Here is a 17,874-nt window from a genome sequence, read left to right on the forward strand (position 1 = left end):
AATTACCAAGGGTTCATGAGGGAGGGAGAGCAGGGAGGGAGGGGAAAAAATGAGGAGCTGATGCTAGGGGCTTTGGTGGAGAGCAAATATTTTGAGAATGATGAGGGCAATGAATGTACAAATGTGCTTTACACAATTGATGTATGCATGGATTGTGATAAGAGTTATATGAGCCCCTAATAAAAGGATTAGAAAAAAAAGAAATGGGTAGCTTTCTAGAAAACATATTGCCAAAATAAACTTAAGAAAAAACATAAAATATAAATAGCCTAAAAACCTTTAAAGAAATTGAATCACCAGTTGTTGTTTTTTCCCAAGTACTCATTAAAAATCTTAAAGGATCTTATCCAACCTTTTGGAAAATATAATTCCCATTTTCTTTAATCTCAATTTAGAATGAAAATGCAAGTTTTAAGAAATTGGCACAATATAAAAAATACTTAATATGAAATTATTATTCAAGAAGAAATTGTCAAAACTTGATATTTATCCTCTCACCCTAGATTTCATGTAGGCCTTGAGAAGTGACCCTTTCTCCCAGGGGAAGGGGTGGGACTCAATTTTCCTATCAGTTTAGTAGATTGTAACTCTATAATCTTATACAGTCCTCCAAGACAGTAACATTACAAGGCCCCATTTGCTCCCTCTAAGCAGCCTGTACCAGAGGGGTTCCTTCTATGGCCCGAAACCCACAAACTGTACAGCAGATGTGCTGGCATACCCCCCTAGGAGAGGACGAGAGACTGGGGACGAATCATGCACAAGCAACTTCATCTTGCAGACTCAGGCTTTAAAATGTCCTTTCCCTCAATACAACCTCTCCAGTCATCCAAGATTGGTGACATTGTGGAATTCATGCCAACTCCCTGAATGATAAGTGGCCACACAGAGGCAGGATGGAAAGAATACTATGTATTTCTGGACATCACATATTTAGTAATGCTATAAAAACAGGGCAAAGGATTGGCACTAATGTCAGAGTAAATATGTCCTTGAACAGCACAAATAGTTTGCATTTAACTACTAATCTATAAATTGGCAGTTTAAATACCAAGTACAATAGATGGAAGTCCTGGTGATGTGCTCCCAAAAAGATTACATAAAAATGTGAAACAGATTATTATATATTGTATATCTAGGGAACAGATTTACTCTGTAACACATGGGTTGCAGTGAATCAGAATTGATTTGATAGTATAAAACAACAACATAAAAACATTGCAAAGGATTCACACTAATTTCATGAATCATGGCCAACTCTGGGGCTGACTAGTAAAACAGCAATTCGGGAGAGGGCTCTAAATCAGGAATGTTTCACTTAAAATATTTTTAAACCAAAAACGGAAAAATGTACACATCTATTGAATCTGAGTAGTAGGTTGTTCCTTGTCTCTTATTTTACTCCTCATAGCTAACCCATCCATGCATTAAAAGTTGCAGTAAGAGTGAAGCATCTAGGCTGGGCTGTGGCTTGATTTGACCAATAAGGGGCACAGCAGGAGGTACTGCAACAGTTCTGTGCTGTAAGTCTTAAGAAGGCCTAGAAGATTCTGCTTTCACACCCTGAGAAGGCCCCTGCTGTGCTACAAAGAAGTATCTTCAGGATACTCAGCTAGGAGCCTGAATGATGAGTGGACACGTGGAGAATGAGAAGTCACACAGAGCAGCAGTGAAGCACCAGATGTATGAGCAAAGTATTCCTGGACCTTCAGCCCAGTCCCGTAACCAACTGTATGAAGCCCGAGTGACCCCGCTGATGCCACATGCAGCAAAAGAGCCACCCAGTCAAACCCTGCCCAGACTCCTGAACCACAGTCCTGGGAAATCAGTGTGTTTTTTTAAACAAGGTGTTGCAGTAAGTTAGTAAATTATGGAGTCATTTGCTACATAACAATAATTACCTAAACAAGATCTGATACTGTCTCCTCAGACCATGTTCCCAGTCTATCCTTCTCTTCCCCTTCCAGCCCCATCACCTATGGCTCAGGGAACAGCCTTCTACATCCCTAACTCAGAGTAGGTTGGTCCACAAGTGCTTCCGTCCTTCTGGAGAAGGGTCTGCCTTGAGGCTCACCTTCCAAGGACCGCTTGGAGCTTCCTCCACTCTGTTCTAGCCACAGAAACCATCTTGCTGTTATCAAACCCACCAAGGCCAGGATACTTCACAACTTTGTGCCCGGCTGGTGCTTTGGCTAGGAGTGCCTTTTCTCTATCCCTTTATGGGACTAACCTGTCTTTCCATTCACTTGATCTTGCGCCAGTGCCACCTCTCCATGGACAACCGGCCTGACCTTCAATCTCAAACGGTGTCCATTGCTCATCACTTTCAGTTCCGACCCTGGTAGAATTTTCCCACAGCCCTTTCATTCCTAACAGTAAGTCTAGTCTAACTGTCATCAAGGTAACTCAGAGTAGAACTAGACAGAAATCTCAATGACTGCACTTTCGGAAGCAGATTGTCAAGCCAAGATGCCTCTGCTGGGCTCGAATCATAAGTGGGTGAGAGTGTTTCCCCTGAATGTATGCAAAACCACCCAGTACTCCCCATTTGTAACAGAGAGGAAACTGGTGAGTTTGTGGGATATTTGAAAAGCATTCTTCTTCCTATCTTCCTGAGGCTCCTTTCTTCTGGTAAACTACGTACATCTTAGAATAATCAACACCTCATAGTGGTCTTGCCCAATGACAACTAAAAATTGCCACATATAATCTTGCTGTAATTCTATACATTTCCCTCTTCATTGTTATCTATTTTCCTTCTGAACTAGAAGCAGCGTCCATTCCTACTATATTGTCAGCATTGAAGTATCTACACTAGATGTTTGATAATTAATGAAATACTATAATGATGAATTAACAACATCAACAACAAAAAGTCAGGCTTTAGAAGAAACATAAATTACATTGGCTATCCAAAATAATTTCAAAAATGCCAATGAAAAAATATTTTCCACCAGCTATTCCATTGATTTCTCTTAGTATCTCAGGAAGTTGTTTTCCATGTATTTTATGTACACGTATTTCCTACAAAGTCAGCTGATTAGAAATTTCCTTAATAACACCTTGAATCATGTCATAACTGGTTTATCTAGAATTCACTGTGAAAATATTGGTTGTAGTAAGCAAATCTGACATTTAAAATATAAGTTAAAATTAACTGAGAAGGTGAGGCTGACATCAGATTAAACTTTTTAAAATGCCAGTTAGGATTCTCAGAAGAATTTAATAGGTTATTGTATGCACAACACAAGAATAGAATGCTGTGAAAAGAAACAATGAAAAACAAGAAAGAACTTTTGAAAATCAAAATTGAGCATCAAAATAAAAAGTTCAATAGGGGGGCTAGAAGAGAAAATCTAAGAAAGCTCAAGTTTAAGAAGAAAACAAAGAGTTAGAATGTATGAAAGGAAACACAAGCAACATATATCTTAACTAATGTGAATTCCAGACAAAAATGTAAAGAGAAAGCACAGGGGAAAAAATCATCAAAGGAAAAAAAATCAAGAAACTTTCCAGAGCTGAAAGGGATACAATCCTGGCCCGCTCAGTGCCAGTAGTATAAATTAAAAAGAACCTTCCCCCAGATCTTTCATGATAAAATCTCAGAAGAACAGGTATATCGGGAAAACCCTAAAAGCTTCCAGGAAGGAAAAGCAGGGTCCCCTACAAAGCAGTAAGAATCAGATGACATCAGAAGATAGCGGAGTAGCTGCTCCCAGTTCTTAAGACAGCTGGGCTCCAACTTAGGTTACAAAGCAAATGAAGATGTTTTGGGCCTCCCAGGAGTCCTTTCTCAGAAATTTTCTTGCAGATATGTTAAGTAAAGGCTCTAAGAAGTTCCTGGAGGAGAGTAGATAGGAAAATGGAAGTTGAAGAAAGTGGAGAAATGCTCCCTCTTTGGTCTTACAGAACAGAATGGTATCGAGCTCCAAGCGCAAGTCACAGAGATTGGAATGTACCATACAAAATGATAAATGCAATTGAGAAATGAGTCACTGTGATCTGACTGAATGTGAAAGGGCAGTAGGCAGTGTAGGTATGAAAGTGAACAAAATCTGCAGCATTTGGCACCAAGTCTATAAACAGTTTCACTGGATCAGGCCAGAGTGGTTTTTATTGTTCAGTACCGGTGAGCGAGGTCTGACAGCGACCCTATGTACAACAGAATGAAACACGGTGAGTCCTCTGCCACCCCCACTCTTGTTTTCTGTTGAGGGCCATGATTGTGAGCACTGTGCTCATGTATCTTGTTGAGGGCATGCTCCTTTTTCTGCTGACTCCATTTCACCAAACATGACACCCTTTTCCAAGGGATTGTTCTCTCTTGATGACATGTCCAAAGTATGTGAGATGAAATCTCATCATCTTTGCTTCTCAGGAGAATTCTGGCTGGACTTTTGTTCAAGGCAGCTGGGTTTGCTCCTCTGGCAGTCCACGGTAATTTCAATATCCTTCAACAACCCATCATTCAAATGCATCAGTTCTTCAATTTCCTCATTCACGTCCAGCTTTCACATACATCATGGCTTAACGTAAGCATAGTTCAGTCCTCAAAACGCCATCTTTTCTCTTGAACACTTCACAAAAGGCTTGTACAGCATATTTGCTTAAAGCAACGCATTGCTTGCATTCTTGACTGCTGCTTCTAGGGGTCTGACTTTGGATCCAAGCAAAATGAACCCTTGATAACTTCAATTTTTCTGTTTCTCATGATGTTGTCTAGTAGTCCGGTTGTGAATATTTTGGTTTTTCTTACATTAAGTGGCAAGCTATACTGAAAGTTGAGATCTTTGATTTGCATCAGCAAGTGTTTCAAGTCCTCATCACTGTCAGCAGGAAAGATTGTGTCATTGGCATACCAAGGGCTGTTAATAAGCCTTCTTCCAATCCGAAAATCACATTTTTCTTTATGTATTCCAGTTTCTCAGATTATTTGGTCACCATACAGACGGAATAAGTATAGTGAAAGGACAAAACAGTGACACACACCTATCTTGACTTCAAACCATGTAGTATTCCCTTGTTCTGTCCGAATGGCTGCTTCTTGGTTTGTGTCCAGGTTCTGCATGAGCACAATGAAGTATTCTGGAACTCCCATTCTTCTAAAAGTTATCCAGTTGGTTATGATCCACACTGTCCAATGCATTTTCACAGTCAATGAAACACGAGTAAACATCTTTCTGGTATTTTCTGCTTTCAGTCAAGATCTACTCAACATTAGCAATGAGAATTCCCCCCATTCCATGACTTGACTTTTTGGCAGCTCACTCTCAATACACTGTTGCACTTGTTTTTTAATTATCTTCAAAAAGAGAGGGTGTGGGAAAATTCTTCAGAGAAGTGGTTATCATTTGAAGAACTAAGCCCAGAAGAAACGGGTAGTAAAGGTCCATTGGGAATGGACATTGGGGCAGGGGTTTGTTCCTTTTCCTGTAAGTCCCTTCAGGGCTACTTGCTTCCTTAACCATGGTATGTATTACTTTTTTTTTTTTTTAATGTTTTCTGCTTTTTTTCATAGAAGTTCCTTGGTGACACAAGTAGTTTGGACTAACTAAGTAACTAAGTAAAAGGTTGACAGTTCAAACCCACCCAGTAACACTGTGGAAGAAAGACCTGGCAATCTGCTTCCTTAAGGATTACAGCCCAGAAACCCATACGGAGCTCAGTTCTGTCCTTTAATCTGACAATTCTACTCGACATATGAAATAATACCCACATTAACCATTAGAATAAGCAAAATCTGGAAGGAATCTTAAGGTCCCATTAACAAGAGATTGGCTAAATAAAAAAAATTTTTTAGTCAACTATCAAATATGATGCACATGACAAGAGCCTTAAAACACCCCGTGTGTGGTAAGAGTTGTACGAACCGCCAATAAAAGGGTTTAAACAAACAAACAAGCAAACCAAACACATCCCCAGTGAGAGAATTTACTTATCCTTGAAAGTAGCCTGCAGGGAGCGCATTACCTGTGCTCTCAGTTTTTTCAAGAAAGAGATGGGGGAATCCTCATCATCAGAAAGGATGAGGCTAGATGCAGGGAAGACAGAATTCCATAGTGTAAACTTCCTGAGAGAGCCATCCAAAAAAAGACTGAGGTTGCTGGACAGGTAGCCAGATCCCTTTTGCTACAAGGAGGCAAGCATATTGCAGACATGGCAATTGAGGCCTTGGATAAAGGCTAAATGTTAAAAGTCTCACTCAAACCGAGTGTCTGTAGTTCAGGCTATACTGTGTGACCTCACTAAACAGTTGTGCTGTCATGCATGGATGGACGTAGCTGTGTCTCCAGTTGCCAGGCCACCACTCAGTCACCCTCTCTTGTACTTCATGCTGAGGAATTTGCTCTTGGGCCTGGTGTTGCTCCCTGAAAGGTCCAAATGGCCCACTGATCATGATCTCCTTCTCGTGTCTACCACTCCTTGTTCCATGCTATAAACATAGAATAGCAGGACTAGCAGGACACTGATAGCAGAACAGGCTAAAGATCGGAGCCAGCAATTATGCCCTGAACAGCATTCATAGATGTAGATGTGTCGCTTGTAATGTGCTGAGTCAATACCAACTCATGTCAAACCCTGTATGTCAGAGTAGCAATGTTATTCCATTGGATTTTCAATAGTTGACATTTTTAAAATAGATTGCCAGGCTTTTTTCTTCCAAGATTCCTCTGGGTGGACTTGAATCTCCAAACTTTTGGTTACCAACTGAGCACACTAACTATTTTCAACATCCAGAGACTCCCTGTCACTTGAAGAACTCCTTAAAGCTGTCTTCCAAGAAAGCCTGCTATTTGTGAAGGGGTATGTGGTAGTTACATAATCTGGTGTCAATTTGAGACTTAGAGTGAAGAGGTGGAGTTCAGCCTGTCAATCAGGTCGCAGCTTGATGCCCTGGAGGTGGGGCATTGAAACACTCCCTGCAAGATATTACTGGTGTTGAGTCTGATGGAGCTATGGTGATGCAGCCAGAGTCCTGGGAGCTGAGATGCTTCTACCTCCACTGGAACCACAAGATTTTTCCATCCACTGGCCTGTGATCTTCCTGTACTCGGCATCATTGCATGTGTTTCATGAGTCTGAAGAGGAATTTACAGATTGGTATCGGACTTGACTAATATCGGATTTATGGGCTTGATTGGGACATTTTCTCAATGTCCAATTGCTCTTGTATATAAAGTTCTTTCTTATACACAGATAAGTGTCCCTGGATTTGTTTCTCTAATTTACCTGGACTGATACAGGGTACTTTCTATTTCAGTCCATTTTCTACTTCGATCCCTAGCAGGTAGGAAAAGTTCCTACTTGGGCAAACTACTGGGATCATAGATGAAGAAATTAATTTTAATTCATTTTTTAAGAGAGATATTAGAGATAATTACATAAAAACCTGAAAGAGAAAGACCTCTGGAATGTTTCTTCTCCTTCTTTGGTTCTACTGTTGTTTTAGACAGGGTTCTCTAGAGAGATAAAATCAAATTGCTGATAATTTAATATATTTATTTATAAAGATAATTAGATATATAACAAGAAATGAACTGTTAAATTATATACGGATAAATATATAACACCAGAAATGAACAGTTAAATTATAAAGCACTACAAATGGCTCAGTGCAACTCACTCCTGTGAGAGAGAGTTGTGAGACACTAGCAATCCTTCAAGTCAAGTCTGCTGCCACATCTCCCTCTATTTATAGAGAGAGCTAGGCTATCTCAGCACAGCAGCCAATCACAAGGCAGATCACCAACTGTCAACTAACCACCAGTCCCAACTGCCAGTCCCCAGCTCCCGAGATGTCTTAAAGGGACCTCAACTTACAGCAACACAGTCCACAGACTAGGCATCCCACAGGTAGTGTAGCCTATAAGTTGAGGCACAGAACAAGCAAGGCAGTCGCACATTGGTCCAATGATCAAAGAGCAAGAGACAAGAAAGGTGAGGCTCACCGAGCCATTTATCTCTCCACCCTTCAGTTAATCCCACTTGTGTTTATCAGCCAGACTGGCACAATAAACTATCTGAACTGTCTCAATAGCTTCTGGCCCAGCATGGTAGCTCCAGTAGAAGACAGTGCTCTGAGGCAAGCAGCTAGTGTCAGGAGTTATAACTACTCACAGAGATATCAAGATAAAAGGATGTCCACCAAGGCACACCGTGCCCTTAGCATTTGGAATGTCTTGCTCAAGTATCCTCAACTGAACTATCTGGAAATATCCTCCCTTGGCTACTTTCCCAGGTATTTCCCCTCAGCTGGTAAGACAGGTTTTTCCAGTGTGCTTAGTGTTCTGATTTATCTCAAATAGTGGCTAATAACATGGTGTCGAAATAGACTGGCCAGTAGCACCAGGCAGTGTTTCACTGACCCACCTCCTGTCAACTCACCCATCCTAAACTCATCAAAGCTTTGCAAATTCTCACCTGCACCAGGGCAGTTGATTGCTGACTGTGCTAATGAGCTCAAGGTGGGACACACACTCCTAGAACTTGAGTTTGCTTTGAAAACAACAAACAGGCTTCCCAACACAGACCCCTCAAGCCAGCTAAAGAGCACCATGCTGTAGCTGAGTGAAGCATTCATGTGTCCATTAACCTTGAAAGGTTAATGATTCTGAAGGAGTACAGGGTGGGATTATGCAAATCAAACAGGTAGTGATATGAAAAACCCAGATTGCGCAAACAACAACAACACAACTATGAAGCTCCTGAGTGGCTGCAGTATAAAAGGCTTCTCTTTGTATGTGGCCTTTCCTACATTTGCAGTTCTGCTAAGATGATTTAGTAGGCTACAATCTTAAAAGGAATTGACTAGTCTACTGGGCAAATAAGTGTATAAAACCTTTATGAAACTTGGTCAATTTGTATGCAAACTAGGTGTGGTAGTTATATAATCTGTTGTCAATTTGAGGCTTATGAGTGAAGGGGTGGAGTTTACCCTGTCAATCAGATCACAGCTTGATGACCTCATTTGGAGGCGCTAAGATGATAACTAGCTCTTGGAGGCAGGGCACAGACTCACTCCCTTGGAGACTCTCTACTGACAAGGCTCAGTCCCTGTGACACATTCTTGTTGACAAGCCACATGGAGACAGGCTGATGGCAGTCAGAGCCTCAGAGCTGAAGCAACTATGTGGAGACCCTGCCAGCACTGAGATGCCTCTACTGCCACTGGATCCACAAGACTGTACCCACTGGCCTGTGATCTTCCTGAATTCAGTGTTGTTGCATGTGTTTCATGAGTCTGAAGAGGACTTTATAGATTGGTATTGGACATATGGGCTAGTATCAGACTCATGGACTTGTTATGGACTGGACTGGGATGTTTTCTCAATATTCAATTGCTCTTGTATATAAAACTCTTTCTCATACACATGAGTGTCTCTATAAATTTGTTTCTCTAGTCTACCCATACTAACATACTAGGTGACTGCGGTATACTGAGGGGATTGGTCAGTTCAAGGTCTTGGAGCAGGTTTATAAAAAGACAACCCCTACCTCAGTTGAAAAGGACCTCAATACTGTCAAGAAACACTTGGCACAGAATAAGTCCTTGAATTGAGATCCTGGTGGACCCAGCAGACAGCTGTAACATTAAAGATGATGTGAAATGGTATAAAACCCAAGGACCCAAGAGACTGTGGTGGGTTTCCTGGTCCAGGGAATGAGATGGCTGCACTGAACCTGCCTAGAGCAAGAGAGCTAAGTGCCGAGGCCAGGCTGAAAGAGATGCCTGCTTGCAGGCACAGCCAAGAAGAAATTGAGAGCTCTCTTGGTTGAAAGTTGTCGACTAATGAACTGTGTCCTGTCTACTAAGTTGTTATCCTGATGCTGAGTTGTATCCTATTGTTCTTTTTGTTGCTAGGTGCCATTGGGTTGGTTCTAACTCATGGCGATGCCATGAATAACAGAACAAAACACTGTCCAGTCCTAGACTAGCCTCCCAATTGTTATGCTTAAGTCCATTGTGGCAACTACTATGCCAACCCATCTTGTTGAAGGGATTCCTCTTTTTCACTGATCGTTCTCTTTACCAAGCATGATATTCTTCTTTAGGGGCTGGTCCCTCCCTATTACATATCCAAAGTTCATGAGAAGTTGATTCCAAGGAGCAATCAGGCTATTAATTCCCCCCAAATTACATAATTGTGAATATGGTCTGTGAGTTCTATGTGGCCAATGCAATGAGTTATTGAACCCAGTAGAGTGCCTTGAGGAAAATGACTGGTGTCAGAATGAGTTTAAAAAGTTGGAGATTGGAGGAATATTTGACTTCTACTATACAGAAATCAGTTTTAGTCTAATCTGGATTCTCATCTCTGTGAATTTAAATGGCTTCTGATGTCACTAGATTGCGGAGGTGTGGACAGGTAATAAGTTTAGCTGCTAACTGTAAGGTTCAAGGTTTGAGAATACCTAGAGGTACTTCGGAAGAAAGGCCTGAAGTTCTATTACTGGAAAATCAGTTATTGAAAACCCTGTGTAGTTCAGTTCTACTCTGAAATACATGGAGTCACTATAAATTAGAATCAACTCAATGAAAAATGGTTTTTGCCATTGCCCCCAAAAATCCCAAAGTAAAAAAGGTCTCATTAACGTTTAGATTAATCTCTTCTTCAATCAGGAATCACAATGGCAAATGTCTTATTTTCCCCAACATGCTATTGTCCAAAAGCATTTGAAAGGTGAGAGGCCTGACCTACGTTAAAATTTTCTTTCAAAATATCAGAGCTAAAATTGTGAACACCCCCTTTGGAGAATGCTATGGAGGACAGTGAAAGCCCCAAACTCATCGGCTGAGTTAGTAGTCAGACTGACCCTCTGGCAGATCCAATCTAGCCAAAGGCGTGAGTCCCAAACAGCCTTACTATCAGGCAGAGACCATTGTAATCTTGATGATGGTGGATCTAACTTGGTACCAGGCCAGTTGTCCTCCCTATAGACATGACCTCAATTTGTCCTGGGTGCAAGTATCTCTTAGTTGTCCCATGACAGAAATTACTTCCCTGGCTTTTTGAATGTTGATGGGGGTTTTCTACCTCTTACATATCACTTGTATTTTTGCCTTTATACTAATATGATATTATCCTTATCATCTTAGTGCGATTTGTCTTTCATTATTTTCTGTTGGGTTTCCTAGCTGTGAAGCACAGAAGGAATGGATATATAATGATAATGCAGTAAGTGATACGAAGTGTTATTGGGAATACAGGGGTGGGGGTGGGCGATGGGTGATAGGGAGGGAATGAGGATTTGGGGAGTGAGATAGTTTATTGTGCCAGCCTGGCTGATAAACACAAGTGGGATTAACTGAAGGGTGGAGAGATAAATGGCTCGGTGAGCCTCACCTTTCTCGTCTCTCACTCTTTGATCATCGGACCAGTGTGCGGCTGCCTTGATTGTTCTGTGCCTCAATTAATAGGCTACACTACCTGTGGGACGCCTAGCCTGAGGGCTGTGTCGCTGTAAGTTGAGGTCCCTTTAAGACATCTCTGGAGCTGAGGACTGGCAGTTGGGACTGGTGGTTGGTTGACAGTTGGTGATCTGCCTTGCGGTTGGCTGCTGTGCTGAGATAGCCTAGCTCTCTATAAATAGAGGAAGATCTGGCAGCAGACTAGTCTTAAAGGACTGCTAGTCTCTCACAACTCTCTCACAGGAGTGAGTTGCACTAAGCCCTTTGTATTGCTTTATATTTAACTGTTCATTTCTTGTATTATCTATTTGTATATAATTTAATAGTTCATTTCTTGTGTTTTATATTTAATTATCTTTATAAATAGCTATATAAAATTATCAGCAATCTGGTTTTATCTCTCTAGAGAACCCTGTCTAACACAGGGAGTAAACATTGAAGATGGGGCTGGGAGGGGGAGAATTAGAACTGATCATGATTGCACAACTCAATTTAAAGGCGATGTAACCATAGGGAGGGCTCTAAGATATATGTATGTGATGGTGGTGAGTGTACAACTCCCCCTGATGTGATTGAATGATTGAACTGTTCAATTATTTGATGTGTGAATTATGTGCCAGTAAAACTGTTGTGGGGAAAATTTCTTCTTTCAGTATAACTTGTTTCTCTTCTGACTGTCAACATTCCTTTGCCAGCACTGGGATTTAGTCTCTAGTTGTCTTCTTGGGTTGAGGCTGGTGGACTTAGGGAATAAAAGGATAAAAGACTCATTGTAAACTCAGGAGCCCTGGGGAGTAGATGGAGTAGAACAAATCCTGCTTTTCTGTTAGGGACACAGATCAGAGGGTGACCCCCAGGAGGCAGGACCCAGGATACTCTAATCAAATAGTTTGTTACAGCAAGAACTTAGGGTGCAAAGGCCAACTGCAGTAAATTTGACCTAGGGTATGAGCATATGAAGTTGTCCAGTTAGGATATAACTCCCAATCAGTACTTAATGAGAAACAAAACCCTTTTAATATAAATTGCAATATTATATTTTTAGTTGTAGAGGTAACTTGGGGTTGGGTGGGGGGTAATCATGCTCACTGTAGAAAATGCAAAAAGCAAACAGTAGCTATTATCCTGTCACCCAGACATAACTTTATACTGACTTCTGAAAGTCACTGGCCTCAGCTCTGGTTTTGGTGTAAACATTTTGTGAAAATGAGGTCCAGGAGGCAGTTTGTTAATTGGACTGTGCCGAGCTCTGGAATCTAGGGAGGACTCAAGAAGTGGGAGTCTCAATGCCTATCCTCATACTCATAGAAGCAACTTCCATGCTCATGGAAGCAACTACACTCCTATGTTACATAGGTTGGCAGTTCAGGAAAGACTATATTGAGAAGAGAGTTTAATCAATCAATCAAACTGACCTAGATCAGTAAGATAAAGTTTTTAGAAAGGATTGAAACCCACTAGCACAATACACGCTCAGGCGGGCAGCCAGGGACCCCACCGCTGCCAATGCTGCCACAGCTACTGGGGCTGCTGATGGCAGCCCAAATGCTTCCCAGGGAAAAGTAGACCCTGAAAAGCAGTCTGCCTGGCTAGTCCACTTACAAGACTTTTTGCGCCCACAGGAAGAAGGGGAAGAGTCCACCTTTTTCCATTAGAGAGGACAGATGAGGCACCTGCAAGAGGACCTTGGGATGACTGGAAGCCACACCTAGAACTATCTACTGGTCCCCTCAGACTATACAGTAGGTTTGGGCACTAGTTGACCCTGGAGAGGACTATGTTTTGTGGGAAACCAGACCGGTTCTGTTGGCCAGTGGCCCAGATTGCTGTCTATGGAGGCTGGATGGTGTGAGTTGCGCAAGCTTCCCTAGCCCTGGGAATTGGGCAATACGGCCTGCTTGGATCCCAATGGATTTTCATTGTGTTGCCCCAAGGATGTTTACACAGCCCTACTTTATGTCATGGGCTAGTGGCGCAGGACCTGGCTTCCTGGGCCTGACCTGAGTTGGTGGCGTTGTTCCGTTATATTGATGATATTATGTTAACCTCTGATTCTCATGCAGATTTAGAAGACTTTGGGGGGCTGCTGAGGTATTGGGGGATTCTCACACCCCATTTGGCTCAGTTACCGAGCTGGTTAACACCAGTTGTACCTAAAAGGAGCCTTAGGATTGTGAGAGCCTGTGGAAGTTGCCGTTAATCAGTCTAAAGGAGCAGAAACTCAAGCACAGGCATAGTTAGTGACAGCCCCACAGCAGCCTTACCAGCTGTATGTGACCGTCATGCTGATGGATTTGGCAAGCCATGGGACAAAGGAGGGTCCCCATAGGCTTCTAGTCCTAATTTTTGAAAGGGGCCGAAGTTATTAGATATTCCCTTCTAGGAAAAACAGCTGGCTGTGGTTGGTGTCTGCCACTTTACAGGCATGTGAGTCAATCACACAAAGGTAAAAAATACAGGTGCATACAATATACTCCAGTTTTGGGTGGGTACAAATGTCGATGATTGCATGCAAGACTGTAGTGGCCCAAACACCTACACTAGCCAAATGGGGAGTGTGCCTGAAACAAAGAGCAGATCTGAGCACTAACCTGGTATCCCAGGACCTGCATCAGGTATTGGGACCCCTAACCTTTACCACCACACCAACCAAGTAAGGAACCTCCCCCTGGGGATGTGAACCCAAGATGCCTGGTACACTCATGGCTCAAGCTGAGAAAACCCCAGTCCTTGGAATGCAGCAGCTACTCAATACAGACAGCATTGGGTTTGAAACCAGTATGGGAAAGAGTAGCCAATGGACAGAACTCTGAAGGCTGCCTGTATGGTGGCAAAGAGAGAAGACCCCACATACAGGTACCCTCAGTTGGGCAGCATATAGAGCTAAAGCCTATGCCACAACCCTTTAATACCATTCCTCATGTTGTGGTGACCTCCAAACCATAAAATTATTTTTGTTGCTACTTCATAACTATAATTTTGCTACTGTTATGTATCCGCGACCCATGTGAAAGGGACATTCGACCCACAAAGGGGTTGCGACCCACAGGTTGAGAACTGCTGATATAGAGGGTTATGGGCCCAAGGACCTGCTCTTTGGGCCAGTCTCTCCCTAAAACAGAGAGTCTAGGGGTGAAGTGCAGGAAAATTGATAGTCTTTAAAAATGAACGGGCTAAAGTCAAGGTAGGAGTCTTCCACAGGAAGATGATTAGGGCTGCACCAAGAAAGAATAGTGCAGAGGGGCAGGAAGTGGGCCCATTACATAATCACTTATGTAACCATGCTATCATACTTTCTAGTGTGTTGACACAATACTGGTGCTATGAAAGCCAGCATGGGAAGCTCTGAAGGGAGCAGCCTCCTGAGTAAAATGAAGTCGCTGTGCACCGCCTCCTGAATAAAATACGTTTCACTTGCCTTGTGTCCTTCTGATTATCAGCTCCTTGACCTCCGCGTATCCCCATCCTTGAGTTAGCATTTAACTCAAATGTTCACCATTTGAGGTGTGCTTAGTAGGTAACTCCTTAAGAGAGGGCCAGCTGCAGCTGAGTCAGCAGCATCCCCAGGGCCACCACTCCACCGCCCTTCCTCTTGCTGCACTCCCTGGGAGCCGGGGCTGTCAGAGGCCCCAAGGGGACAATGCCTGGCCATGCCAGGAGCAGTGGGTTCCAGAAGGAGGTAGGTGCAATCACTGGTGTGCATGTCTAGTCTCCCGTGCTCAACCCTTGTCTTACCACTCAGGGGACTTTTAAAGCCTCACAATGCTGGTGGCATTGGTGCTTCCTCCACAGGCCTCCTTATGAAGACACAATGATTACCATTTCCTTCATGTTCCACAGGAACAGAGTCTTCAGTGCACTTCAAACTCCGTACTTTTGTCTTCTCGTGGTCTGTGGGTGGATTAGGTTTTGGATAAACACCTTCCTCATTCTGGGGCTCACAGGTCACCCTTCCCCCACCATAAACCATAGCCCACTAAAGCATTCAGGGCAAGAGACAACCTACCTAATTCCCATCAGTCTTGCTCTTTTGTGAGTATCCTCAGGTTTATTTAATCGGGGATGGTGGATAGTCTTGAGACACCACTGGGAGCAGTGGCCCCTAGTTCTGGCAATCACTAACTGTCAGAAGAAGCAATCATCAGGAGCAAATACTGACTTTTACAGGAAGAGAATTAGTGGGGGTGGGGCAAAGCTTTGGCATATTGGTGCACATTAACATTTTCTGATGCTCTGACCTGCCGGCAGCCAGGAAGTGGAACTGATTCTGCCTGGGTCCAGATGCCTGGCCCTATAAATTCAATTGGATTACCAAGGACCTTCAAAAGCCATCACCTTCACCTTGACAGTCCAAGGGTGTGCTGGTAGACCAGCACTACCCAGGAATCTCTCTTGGTCCCCCACACTTTGTAGTTCAACAAGATTCCAGGATCAGTATGAGCAGTACTATTTTACGGGATCCAAACCATTTAAATTCACTTATTTTTATCCCTGGTTGCACATCAGAATCATAGCTTTTAAAACTGCCTGGGCGTCCCCAACCCTGCAAGATACTGCTGCAGTGGGACAGGCCAGTTAGAAGCTCCCAATGATCTGCTGTGGTCTGGGGTTTAGACAACTAAGCCTGGAACAGGAAGAGGTGGGGCAGGGTCTCCTGAGGAGACTTTTCTTGATAACAGAGGCCCAGCCAGCAAGTCCCAGACGAACCTGAAGAAAGCAGTGCCACTAAGTCGTACATGTAGAAACTGTTGAGATGGGATCTATTTCATTCTGTATATATTTCACTACAAAATAAAATGTGGAATAACTCTACCAGAAAATCTAGAAATACATATGAAGAGGCTTGAACATATTCACACCCAATTTCACTTCTGTAAATCTACCTCATAAAGATAATGCCAAAAGCATGACTTTCCGTTACAGTGGGGAAAAACCAAACGCCCTACAGGCAATATCCAACAGGAAAGTAGGGGCTAGGTCCATAAGTGACATAGTGCTCTCCTATAAAATGATGGTTTACCCAATCACATGAGCTAGATAGCAACCTAAGCGAATGTAAATACCACTAATAGAAGCTCAAGGTGAAAAGAAACCGGGAACACAACTCAATACACTGCATAAGCAGAGTAACGCAAAAACAAAACCCCTTCACAGAAAAGCACACTCGGAAAGAACCACAATGCTAACTGAGCATGTGTCTGGGTGATCGTGTCCTACTTCCTTTTTTTCCCTTCTAATTTTATTTGATGTGTTATTTTTATAGCAATAAACTAAAGACCAAAACCCCAATTAAAAAGTCATTTTAAACAGCATCAAGTAATATCCTGATGACTAAGATCTGTGAGTCCACAACATATTTTGTACTTTGACCCCTCCATTTTTAGACTTTTAGATGTGTTTTAGGGAAATCCTTGGTTCTTGCAAAGACATGCAGGCAGATTCTGCCCAGGCAGGCATGACCAGCCCTGCCCTTACCGTTATGAGCCTCCATGGCATGCTCCGGACACATGGCTGACCCCTCTGGCCCCACACACCAGTACATGCTGCATGGTCGCCGTGACATGTCAGCCATCAACCCTCGAAGTAACTGGACTCACTTCCTGCTGCCACTGTCGCTGTCACTGCCACCTTGGGGTGGGTTAAGGCGTAGACAGACTCATGGATGAGTTGAAAATTTTCTTGTTCTGGTGGTGAAAAAAAAATGGTACAACAGAAATGAAATGGCAATCCTCTTCTTTCATTATGTTTACTCATTGACATTTTCTCCTTTGTAACACTTTCCGGGTTCCACAGTCTAGTCAGCTAAGGCAGTGAATGGCCATTGCTATCCCCACCCTACTTTGCTGCTGGACTCTGACCCTGTCTACCCAATAAGAGTCATTAAAAACCTCAAACAATTGTAGAGCACCCACTAGTAAAGGACTCACTATTCAATTAACAAATATTGTCACTTGCAACACAGTCGGCCCCTGGATTAGGCACAATGAATGTGAATTAGATCCCCACCTAAAGTGGTTTACACTTCAATTGTGGTTTGGCACACATAATCACAGTACAGGGCTCTTCATTTGCCCACAAAAGACATTCCCAGGTGCCCAGAGGTGAGAATCTAACAAAAAATGGCCAATCAGACAACCCCAAAGAGAAGGGGTCTGCCAGTAATTGCTTCTCATTGTGAAGCCAGAAAGGCATCCCTGGGTGGCACAAACAATTAGACTCAGGTGCTGACTGAAAGGGTGGAGACAGGTGATCTACTTCAGAAAGATGATACCTTTGAAAACTCTGTAGAGCACAGTTCTCCTCTACATGTAAGGCTGCCATGTCAACTCAAAGGAAACTTCTGTTTTTAAAAATGAAGCCAAGTTCATTTGAACTTTGGGAGCAACAGAATGAGCCTCAGAGAGTCTTTCTCCCTCCTCCCCGAGTCCAAGGGCTGTGTCTACAGACATTTTTAAGAGAAATGT

At 42.8% G+C, this 17,874-nt stretch overlaps 1 protein-coding gene across 2 annotated transcripts in view; it reads right to left on the reverse strand.

Moving 5' to 3' along the window:
- LRRK1 (leucine rich repeat kinase 1) overlaps positions 1 to 17,081 on the reverse strand; it is a 218,690-nt gene extending 201,609 nt beyond the window's left edge. For both annotated transcript variants that reach the window (XM_045286375.1, XM_004717458.2), the window contains exon 1: positions 16,886 to 17,081. In XM_045286375.1, coding sequence (XP_045142310.1) covers positions 16,886 to 16,982 — 97 coding nt within the window. In that variant the 5' untranslated portion in view covers positions 16,983 to 17,081. The remainder of the gene's footprint in view (positions 1 to 16,885) is intronic.
- Between the last annotated feature and the right edge of the window lie 793 nt (positions 17,082 to 17,874).

The sequence above is a fragment of the Echinops telfairi genome, unplaced genomic scaffold (genome assembly GCF_000313985.2).
Source record: "Echinops telfairi isolate 266 unplaced genomic scaffold, ASM31398v2 ScPeMD7_7;HRSCAF=31, whole genome shotgun sequence".
Lineage (NCBI taxonomy): Eukaryota > Metazoa > Chordata > Mammalia > Afrosoricida > Tenrecidae > Echinops > Echinops telfairi.